General features: G+C 30.6%; 1 protein-coding gene across 1 annotated transcript; it reads left to right on the forward strand.

Annotated features, from left to right (window-relative positions):
* The first annotated feature begins 9,475 nt into the window (after nucleotides 1-9,475).
* On the forward strand, nucleotides 9,476-10,559 carry LOC132047951 (uncharacterized). Its single transcript, XM_059438913.1, has 2 exons — nucleotides 9,476-9,637; nucleotides 9,805-10,559. The coding sequence occupies exons 1-2, from the start codon at nucleotides 9,569-9,571 to the stop codon at nucleotides 10,357-10,359; spliced, it is 624 nt and encodes a 207-aa protein (XP_059294896.1). The 5' UTR covers nucleotides 9,476-9,568; the 3' UTR covers nucleotides 10,360-10,559.
* The last annotated feature ends 623 nt before the right edge of the window (nucleotides 10,560-11,182 follow it).

An 11,182-nucleotide genomic window follows, 5' to 3' on the forward strand; every position in this document is an offset into this window, starting at 1 on the left:
TTCACTTTCAACACACTGGGCTTCAATTTTCAATCATACCTACTTTTAACCATGACAAGCATCAATATCTCTTTGAATGTCCTACAAATTTTCATTGATAAAAACAATTAGAACTGGTCAGTGAAAATGAAGTTACAAAACAATTTACAAGGTGTTCAAGAAGAAGAAGAATCATCAAGTGTTCAAGCTCATATTGGATACACCAACTTGAGTTTGAGGGGGGATGTTAAAATTTACTTTCCTTCTATGTTATGATTTACATTAATGGTAGAATAGTTACTTTCCTTTTAGTTAAGGAATATTCTAGAATATTTATTTTCTTGCAAAGTCTAGGATCAACATTAATTTTAGAATATTTAGCTTCCTTTAAGTTTAATATCTATAAGAAAAATAGTATAGTTTCCTTTATTTTATCCCCTTTAGTTCTCTATAAATAATGATGTAATCCTTTATTTTCAATGCGAGAAACAATGTAAAGAATCAATGCAATGCGTTTTGTTCATTCTCTTTTTAATTTTCTCCCCTGCTTTTTCGATTACATAGCAGAAGAAATGTCGATAAGTTATGTCGCATTAGAATCGATAACAAATGACCATCGATGGTATCTTTGATATAATGTAGTGCTGAACATTCAAATATGTCAAAAGTGTGGACAAATAAATGATTGTCTAAATAAAAATATGCAATTGAAATATAATTTGTTTCACTTGAAAAAGGAATATTTTGGACTTATAGTCGAAGGACCTAAAGGTGTAATGCCGGTCGGATACAAATGAATTCTTGTGCGAAAAGTAAAATTGAAATAAAATCGTATGATATAAAGTACGAGTTGTGTCTTGTGGATAAAGATTTTTTGCAAAAATTCTGGCATTGTTGTATGGAGACGTATTCTCCTGTGGTGGATGCAATGACGTTTCTTATTAGTATGGCAATACATAAAAAACGATATGCATATAATGAATTGTTGTCATTATTGCTATATAGACAACGACAGAAATCTGTGAGGGACTTAAATAGTTCTAAAGCATATGAAGGTTTACAAAAATAAAGCTTCGACAATCTTTATATGGGTTAAAGCGATTCCATTAAGTACCTCAATGGTCGTGATGTCGCTAGATACAAATAAAAATATTTAGACCTCATGAAAATGATGGGTATATCAAATTGTATACTAGAAAAGAAATCATTGAGATTTGTTTATCCTAACAAATATTGTCAAAGTTTTGTTGATTATGTAAATACAGGACATTATTTTTATTTTTACATGAAATTTGTTCTTCAAGCAACTTACCTCTTTGCATGTGAGGATACTGTCATGTTATGACGTTCTACATGGCAGTCAATTATTGATACTTATTTAAGTCCTGCCAAGATAATAGCAACTTATAAAGCAAGTCAGGAATTTTTCTAGTTGAGATCAACAACTCAACACATTTTGCAATCGTTTGATCTTTATTTGAAGATGAAGATACCAACAATATTGTACAAAGATTGCATAGCTCAATTTAAAAAAGAATATATCAAAGGAGACAGAATAAAATACATTTCGCCAAAGTTCCTTTTTGAGACATGATCTTCAACAAAATGTATATAAGATTGTTGCAAGTGATGTCTACAATGGGTTTTGGGAGGGAGGGGTGGGGGGGGGGGGAGGGGGTAAAGTAAAAGAATCGTTGTACTCTTTTTCCCTTAGCAAAAGTTTTGTCCTATTAGGTTTTCCTGGAAAGGTTTTTAATAAGGCAGCAAGCAATGTGTATTACAATATATGTGTACTCTTTTTCCTTTATTAAGATTTTCTATGTAAGGTTTTAACAAGGCACATCATCTACACACATTCAAGGAGTAGAGCTATGAAATAAATTAAATTATGTGAATGTCCACTACACAAATTTCATGCTACCACTACTCTTCACCATTATGTTCCACCTCCTTCATCATCTCAATTTCTTAATGTCATGTCTCTCACCTATCTCATATGTTGAATGCCATGTTTATGGGTATATACCTTTTGTATGCTTCCATGTAACACTATAAAATAGAGGCACAGAACTTATAGTGTACACACTTGGTTACTTGGAAGAGAATAAAAAAAGTTGTATCTCTTGCTCTTTAGCTTCATTTATAACCGTAACAAGTATAGTCAAACCTCTCTATATTTGACATGGTTGGAGTCGAAATTTTTACATGTATAGAGAATAGGCGTTATACACCTATAATAAACATGGACATTAAATAATACTTGACCATTTGTTATAGGCAAAAAAGATGCATAAAATCTAATTTTCATTTTTAATTGTCAAATTCTAAGCTTAATCATACTTTGTATAACGAAGTAAAATCGTTTAATGATGAAAATATATATATTCATATGATATTTTTTGTCATAAATAGTATATTAAATGATCAAATATTTGGTCAAAATTTCCCGTTATTATTGGTAATCATAGATATTCTATTTTTATAAAGATGGTTAATTATTATATTACCAAAAAAAGAAGATAGTTGTTATATGGGGTAATTTTACAAAGAGCGTCTTTGCTATAAAGTTGGTTCTTTATTTATAGGTAAAATGCTGTTATAGAGAAGTAAAATATAACATAAAAAATCGGTTCTGAAAAATTTTAGTTGTTATAGAGAGGTGATGTTATATGCAGGTGTCATTATAGAGAGGTCTGACTGTATTTTGTGTTTTAATTAATAATTAAAGTTGAAAGAATTGGTTGGGTGTAAATATTCGATAAGTATTTAGGTTTTTTTGTTTATGAATGGGAATGGGGAGACGTCACAAGATGTGATCCGCTTTATTTGGCCTTTACCGTAGTTTTGGACCTTCCGTTTTTCATGCTATACTACTACGACTACTAAGGTTGTAATCTTACTATATTAAAAGTGTGAAGGGCCTTAGAAATATTGATTAAACTTTTTGCCCTTCATTAAAAGACTCCGCAATAGAAAAAATAGTAATTTCACTATTTTTATCTAATTTGTTACACTAAATAATTTAATAATATATTTTTGGCAAAAGAATACAATTACTCACATTAGGATTCCATTATCGTAAAATTTTAATAATAGAGTATTTAAGTTACCATAAACTTTAGGACTAAATTGAACCTCACGTGGAAATTAAGTTACCATAAACTTTAGGACATTGTATTTTTTTTGCTCCAAAATTATCAACTAAAAAGGTAAGTTTTTTTAAAAAAAAAATAATTGCATCTCACGTGGAAATTACCATAAACGCGCTACACCCATGAAAGAAAATGAAGCAAGAACGATGGTAGTAGTAAGAGATTGGTAGCTCAGTACTTAGGTAGGGTCGAGAAAATAGAAATAGTAAATACTAAACACTCAACATTGATCTTGGCGAGCATGATATGTACAGCTATAAAAGAATTTTAGTAACGGGGAAAAAAACCTTCTTAAAACCATGTTCGATAACCTTTTCTTTTGAGATACTATTTTTTATCTAATTTATTACACTAAATAATTAAATAATATATTTTTGGAAAAAATACAATAAGTCACATTAGGATTCCATTACCGTAAGATTTTAATAATAGAAGTATTTAAGTTACCATAAACTTTAGGACTAAATTGAACCTCACGTGGAAATTAAGTTACCATAAACTTTAGGACTTTGTATTTTTTTTCCTCCAAAATTATCAACTAAAAAGGTAAGTTTTTTTTTTTTTAAATAATTGCACTCACGCCGAAATTACCATAAACTTTAGGATTTCTATTTCCATAAAAATTTGTTACCAACTTTGTTTAGAAGACATGACTTCTAACGTGAACAAGGGTCATAAATATTTTTTTATATTAAATCTATATATATAAAATAGGAGAGGTATAAGCAATATGGTTAAGCCAAGTGGCAAACTAAAAACAGGCCACTTGGCAATTTTAAGACAAAGTTAATTAGATTATGTAATAACATTAAATTTGAATTAAAGGATAAAGTTTTTTAATTTAAATTAAAAGATAATTGAAAGGTAAAGTACAATTCTGTATCAATTACATAACTGAACATGAGATTTTTTTAGGTTTGTAATCATCCGTCCTAGACTCCTAGCTTCATTGACATATTTAATAATATAATTAATAATTAATTTTATCATGGATAGTAAGTTAAAATAATTACTATAATTAATTTAAGAGATAAACATTGTATTATCTTATATCAACTAATTCAAAAGATAAAGATAAAAGTTCAACTAAAATAGTTTAAATACGTGATAAATTTATACTAACTAACATAAAATTGAGATAGAGTGATACTAACTAACACAAAAAATGAGAGTTAAAGGACGATTTTTAACTCAATATTTGATACTTACTACTGTAATTTTCTGCATATAGATATTTGATTGTCTGATTTAAGAAGGATTTTAAATATCTAAAACATTAAATAACATATCAAATTGCCTTTTAAAACAAAGAGAAAAATAATTCAGAATTTAAACATAAAACTATAAATATATAATCTAAATTACGGTCAAGAAAATCTAATAAAAATTGGTTTAGCTCACTTTTGTAGATAAAATAATCAAGTTTAACAAAAGTTTGATATAACCATTTCAAATTTTTAGAGTAATAAAATAAGTACAAGTTCAATTTGAGATAAAAAGTTATATTTGAATTCTACATGCTAAAGATTAAATATAAGTTCACGTAATTTTTGTATTTTTATTTTTATAGCTAATAAATTTAAAGTAGTTTATGTTATAAGATACTATGATATCTCAACAAATCGGATGTTTATCTCTTTTTCTTTTAGTAGTAGTAGTTTCAAAATGAATAATATATTTACCATACGTGTAGGCTGGAAAGTAAAAGCATTTTAGGAGTTCAAATTAAGATTTGATAAAATTTACAAGTGAAAGAGTCCTAACACTTTTACAACTATTCCTAACAAACTATATATATGAACTTTAGTGATAAATCAAACGTTAGGCTTTTGCTCCTCTTTTTGTTGTTATCTAACGAAACTCACTTTCTTTAATTTCATGATGGAAAAGCTTAATATTATTTGCACATCGCGTACTCTCTGTGAATTTTCATGATAATAAGCTCTTCATTGTTTTTATTTTTAATCAAAAGCTTATTGTTTGCTTGCTTTATTCCCCTTTTTTGTTAACATGTTAACTTTGACTATTAAGAGTAGATTATTTGTGGTTCTTCGTGAATTTTAGTGAAGGAAAAGTTATTGATAATCTATTGTTACAGGTTTGAAATTGATATGCTTGCGCTCTCGGGAAGCTATTATGGTGGAGAAGGATAAGGAGAGCAAGGAATAGGGAAACACATAGCGGATCGAAGACGGAGAACTTTATATGTGAGACCCCAAGAATATTAGTTTTTGATCATTTTTTGAATTTTTTTGGTTCAAACAATACCTAAAATGAATTAGCATGATAATGTACTTTAAAGATTTGAATTTTTGTTCTACTATACATATAAGTTTTTTTATTCACATCTCTTGCTTTTGTCCATATTTCTAATCTTGTGTCAATGCAATTTCCCAGTCTCCCAAACCATACAATAGAATATTTTAGAGACTAGAAAGTGTATAAACTCTTTTTAATACGTGTACAAAATAACAATTAGATAAGCCAAGGATATAATAAAGAAGTTTGCTTGGTGCTTAGAGCACTTGGATATGGCAAAAATGTTCATGTAGGCATTTGGCAAAGTTCACGAAGACTAAACAATTTAAAGCCTACATATGTATAAACTAGAGTTTTCAATTTATTGTATTAAGAACAAAATCGCACCTTTGATAAATGTGAACAATAAATGAAATTTGTAAATTTTTCTTACTACTTTCTTTTATTGTCCTAATGAAGTGAATTTCCTTTTTTTTTTTCTTTTTTTTCTTATTGTATGTTGCACTTTGCAGAAGAGTAAAAATTAGGGAATAGTTCAGAGGTGAAATGGAGAAACAAGATCATTTGACGTCCTGCTGTTAGATGCAATTCTGCAATTTATTGAAAATTTAGTTTTGGTTGAAGTAAAATCTAGCATTCTACTTTCAAGGAAGGTATTTTTTGGTATTAAAGCATTATCCCAAATTAACATTTTAGTGTTCTTCATAATAATAATAATAATATATATACACACACACTTAACTTTTTGTAATAAAACAAAGCAATAAAAAAAATATTTAAGAGAGACAAAATAACGTATGGGAAAAGGTTTAAAAAAGAGAGATGATAAGGACATATAATAAAGGGTCTTATCTATTTAAAATACTTTTTTAAATTCAAATGTATAGGTTAGAAACATAAGAATTAGAAAGATAAGAATATATTAATTCTATCTTTTCAAATATATATTGTGTTTTAAAAAATTATTTCTAACAAATAGATATGATATTTGAATTTAAATAAAATTTAAGTTGCCATGAAGTTCCAACTTGTATATATACCCTTTTAGCACATAAATCAATGTTAGGCTTTCTCCTCTTTCGATTTCTATCTAACCAATTTTTTTTTTTTATTTTATGATGGAAGCATTTACTATTACCCGCACATCGTGTCCTCTCTAAAAATTTATGATAACAAACTCTTCATAGTTTTTTTTCCAATTGAAAGCTTACTGTTTTCTTGCTTTATTCTCTCTTCTTCTTTTTTTCTTTTTTTTGTGTGTTGGGTAAGTTGGGAAAATGAGCTAAAAGGGTTCTTTGAGTGTGGAATGAAGGATAGGGGATTTCTATTTCTTTTTCCTTTTCTTTTGTTATAAACATTTAATTAGGGGTTAATTATGAAGAGATGGGGTTGAATTAAAATATTTGTAAACTTAGGGTAAAAAATTAAAAGATCAAAAACTTTTAACAAAACCCAAAATCCCATCCATTTTCTCCATTTTTCAAACGCAGTTCTTCCTCTTTCTCTGTTCTCCTCTCCTCTCTTCTCTTCTCTTTTCTTTTCCCCAATTCTTTCTCCTTTATTCGAAAATCGAAAGTACATCAGCATTATTTTGTCAGCCTTCAAGTTCACCTTGAAGACAATTTTAATTTTAAGGTAATCTCATTTTTTTTTCTCTTCATGTTTTCTTCTTCTTGAATCAGTGAAATATTGTGTTATGTGAGACATAGTTGTATATGGAATTAATAATGGAAGTTGACATGTTTATATTTGTATTTGTATTTGGATTGTGGTGGGTATATGATTGATTGTTCTCACTTTTTAAAATGGGTTTTGGGGTTTTGTGAATTTTAGTGAATGGGATCATTTGCTTTCTTTATAGTTTGTGTTCTACATTCACTAATAGCAGTTGTAACAATGTTCTATTTGAATGAAGTTTCTGTACTTGGACATGGTATTGAAACAGCCAAAAAGTTGTTAGGGTCAATCCCACATGACTAATTGGTGATTAAAACATCTGATTTATTTGTTGGATTGATGTTATGTGTCATTGGGTTATTGTTATTTGTAGTGTCTTTTGTTGAGGAGAGGGAATTTCAGAGTTTTTTCGCGAAAGGTTGTGTTTGTCTTCATGTAGCAATGGGATTATGGAGAGTGTATTTTGAGAGGAAGCTTGAGGATTTGGCTTATGATTGGCTAAGACAACTTGTTAGTGATTTTGTTCTAGCACTTTCTTGGGTGTTTTTTCTTGTTAATTCATGGAGGAAAAAGTATTATTAGAAAGATTTTTTTTCTGAACTTTTGTTAGCGTAAGATGTTTCAGAGTCCCAAATAATGATGCTTGATGGAAAAAACAGATTAAAACACCTCTAGGATTTTAAGATGCTTGATCAAATTCTTTTCTTTTTCAAATTGGTGTTATATTTAGCTCTCTGCTTGCAAGAAATATTTTATTTTGTGGCTACTATTGTTTTAATTTCTAAGTATTTTGTGGAACAAGAGCTATTGTTTTAGAGTTTCTTCTACGTGTAAACAATCGCATATGTTTAAACAACTTGTGTTTATTTGATAACTTCGAGAAGTTTATTCATTTGGTCTATTGTTGATAATTTTATGATGCTTTATGTATGTAGATAAAATGAAAACAAAAAATCAGAAAGTTTATAAAAGAAGGCCTAGAAAAAAGGCAAGGTCAACGGAAGAGGAGTCTGCTTCTGCTGGAGAAGCGGATAGGTTTCCACAAGCTCAGGAAACAGAAGAATTGACCTCATAAGCTCGTGGTTCAATTAGAGAAGATGAAAGTGTAGAAGATGAGGAATCAATAGATCAGGAAGATAAAAGTGAAAGTGGAAAAGAAAGTGTAGAAGATGAGGAATCAACGCATCAAGAAGGACAAAATGAAAGTGGAGAAGAAAATGCGAGAAGATGAGAAATCAACGGATCAACAAGAAGAAAATGAAAGTGGAGAAGAAAGGGAAGAAGAAACAAATCATGTACTTTTCGAACAAAGAAAAAAGTATTACATGATGAGAATGGCCCCTTCGAGATCAAATGTGAGTGTTTTTTTAAATTGTCATTAGTGAAAACAAAGAGTAGGTGTTTTAGCATCCATTTACTAATTTTTAGAAAATTACCACTAGTTCAAACAATGATGGATGCTTAAAAACTACTAATTGTTTATTGTAAACAAACAAGAGTTATTTAAGCATCAACTAGTTGTTTAAACTACCACCAAGTTCAAACAACATATGTTTGTGGCTTTTTTATACTTTCTTTTAATTAATCAATTTTATAATCATGTACGGTTTCTTTGATGATTCCGATACCGAGATTCCCGAATGCATCAAGTCCATTGATCTTACAAAATATAGCTTCAAGACACATTATTCCGCGCACGGTGATATTAGGGAAAGATTTTTGTAAAGTCACCTCTAGGAGGAAAAGCATTTCTTGAATTCAGAGGAGTTCTGATAGAACAAGGTCTTTTAGATAGGTTCAAAAAAAGTTGTTTTGGGCATTTTATGGATATTCCAATGCAGCGAGTAAATTTTGGATCGCTGATAGTTCATGGTCTTCTACTCCGACGCATCATTTGTCAGAAAAAGATGGAGCTGTGGTTTGAATATGAAAATATGCCTGTGTGTTTTGGATTAAGGGAATTTGCCTTGATGACGGGACTACGGTGTCACCCCTTTCCTTCTGAAGAGGCATTGGCTAGTCGGGTAAAGAAGGGTGAACCATTATGGGAATTTGTTTCCAAGGAAGGAAAAACTGTTACTGCCAACTTCCTCCTTGAAAAGATCAAATCACCTGAAACACCAAAAAATTTTAAGTTTTCACTTGCCTTGGTTTGGTTCTATCACTGCATCTTATGTGCAAGAGATATATCGTCAGGTGTTGATGCCGACATGACCAAGCTAGCTTGCAAGCCCTCCGTCTTCAATGAATATCCGTGGGGTCTCAAAAGCTATCTTTTGACTCGTGAGTATCTTGCAAAACCAATAAAATGCGAATACAACCTCTACGGCTTCCCGTGGGCATTCCACGGTAATTAAATAATTTTTTTTTATATTATTTTGCTTTTAATATTTATATTGATTGTAATTTATTGTTACGTAATTTAGGCTTGGGCTTTTGAAGCTATTCCGAAACTTCAACGAAATGCTAAGAATGTTCCCCCTGAGAGGACATTGCCACGTATGCTAAGGTGGATGTCGTATGGAGGCCTAAAAAAATCTACAGATCCATTCGGTACCACTGATGAAAACGTAAGTCTCTAAAACTTGTTAAACAACCTAAGACTTTCTTAAACAACCTGAGACTTGATTAAACAACTTGAGGTTGTTTGAACTAAACAATATTCAGTTGTTTAATAAACATGATGTTGTTTATAAAGGAAGATCATAACATTGAATTTTTTGTTCTTTCTATGCAGGTAGTGCACCCTTTCCTGATTCCTACAAATGCAGAAAAAAGGGAAAAATACATGAAGGACCTTGAGCCATTTTCCAATGAAGAAGCCGACGAAAAAATTGATATGTTAAAAGCAGAATTGGTTGGGGTGACAACAATCACAACAGGTGAAGTAGGAGCTAGGGAGGTTGGTGGTGAGGACAGGATCCCAGTAAGGAGTGGGGCAGAGGAAAGGAGCCCACCAAGGGGTGGGGGTGCAGAAAGAAACACTCCAAGAGGGACGGGTGACGAAAGGAACCCGCGGAGCCCTTTAGTGAATTCTGGTGACAGATTTGTTGGTAGTCCAGTCAACTTTGATTTTGGTGGTCAGTATAGTGAAGGAGGAGTTGGTGCAGGATCTTTTGGTGCTTGTCCTTCAAATGCGAAGTGCTCCTGTGAATGTCTCACCTATGTGGAGATACAAAGACAATTGGAACTGAAAATTTCTAAAATGGAGGAGGAGTTCAAAGAAATGGGGAAGTTCGATCAAACAACTTGTAGAAGAATTATATACTTTGAACAAAAAACTCGAGCCTAGGAGGATGTTAAGGAATTCCAAATACATAAGAACTCCATTTACTGCTGGTGCACGTAAAACGAAGAAGAGGATAAGTGTGACAAATCTGCTGCCTGATATTTACAAGCCTCTTGACATTGATAAGAGCAAGGAAAGAGTGGAACTATAAACTAGGGATGTGTTTGTTGGCACAATTTTTGTTGATAAATTTGTGGTGGATCTTTTTGTTAGACTATTTCTTGATGTGAAAGTATGATGACTATTTATGGATAATTTGTAGAAGATGCTATGGATCTTTTTATGATGTTTATGTATGGTTGTTTACTAAAACAACATGAAGTTGTTTTCGGACTTGGTTGCTTAAACATTCACAGTAGTTGTTTATGATGTTTATCGATGGTTGTTTACTAAAGCAACATGATGTTGTTTAAAAGCTTCAGTGGTTGCTTAAACATTCACAGTAGTTGTTTATGATGTTTATCGATGGTTGTTTACTAAAACAACATGATGTTGTTTAACAAATCAAGTGGTTGCTTAAACATTCACGTAGTTGTTTATGATGTTTATCGATGGTTGTTTACTAAAAACAACATGATGTTGTTTAAACAACATAACATTGTTTTCAACTATTGGTTGCTTAAACATTCAAATAGTTGTTTATGATGTTTATATATGGTTGTTTACTAAAACAACATGAAGTTGTTTGACAATAAGTTATAGTTATACTATTTAAGTGGTTGCTTAAACATTCACGGTAGTTGTTTTCGCTAAAAATTTATATCTCATAAAAAAGTAGGTTTGTTTACAGGTGATAAAGTTTTCCCTTAAAAGTAGGTAAACAACT

Source organism: Lycium ferocissimum, chromosome 2 (assembly GCF_029784015.1).
Source record: "Lycium ferocissimum isolate CSIRO_LF1 chromosome 2, AGI_CSIRO_Lferr_CH_V1, whole genome shotgun sequence".
NCBI classification, from domain to species: domain Eukaryota; kingdom Viridiplantae; phylum Streptophyta; class Magnoliopsida; order Solanales; family Solanaceae; genus Lycium; species Lycium ferocissimum.

Bases quoted from the DNA above. Each gene is read 5' to 3' on its own strand.
- LOC132047951 (XM_059438913.1), top strand. From the start codon at position 9,569: ATGCTAAGGTGGATGTCGTATGGAGGCCTAAAAAAATCTACAGATCCA. The intron at 9,638-9,804 runs GTAAGTCTCTAA...CTTTCTATGCAG, and splicing joins TCGGTACCACTGATGAAAAC to GTAGTGCACCCTTTCCTGAT.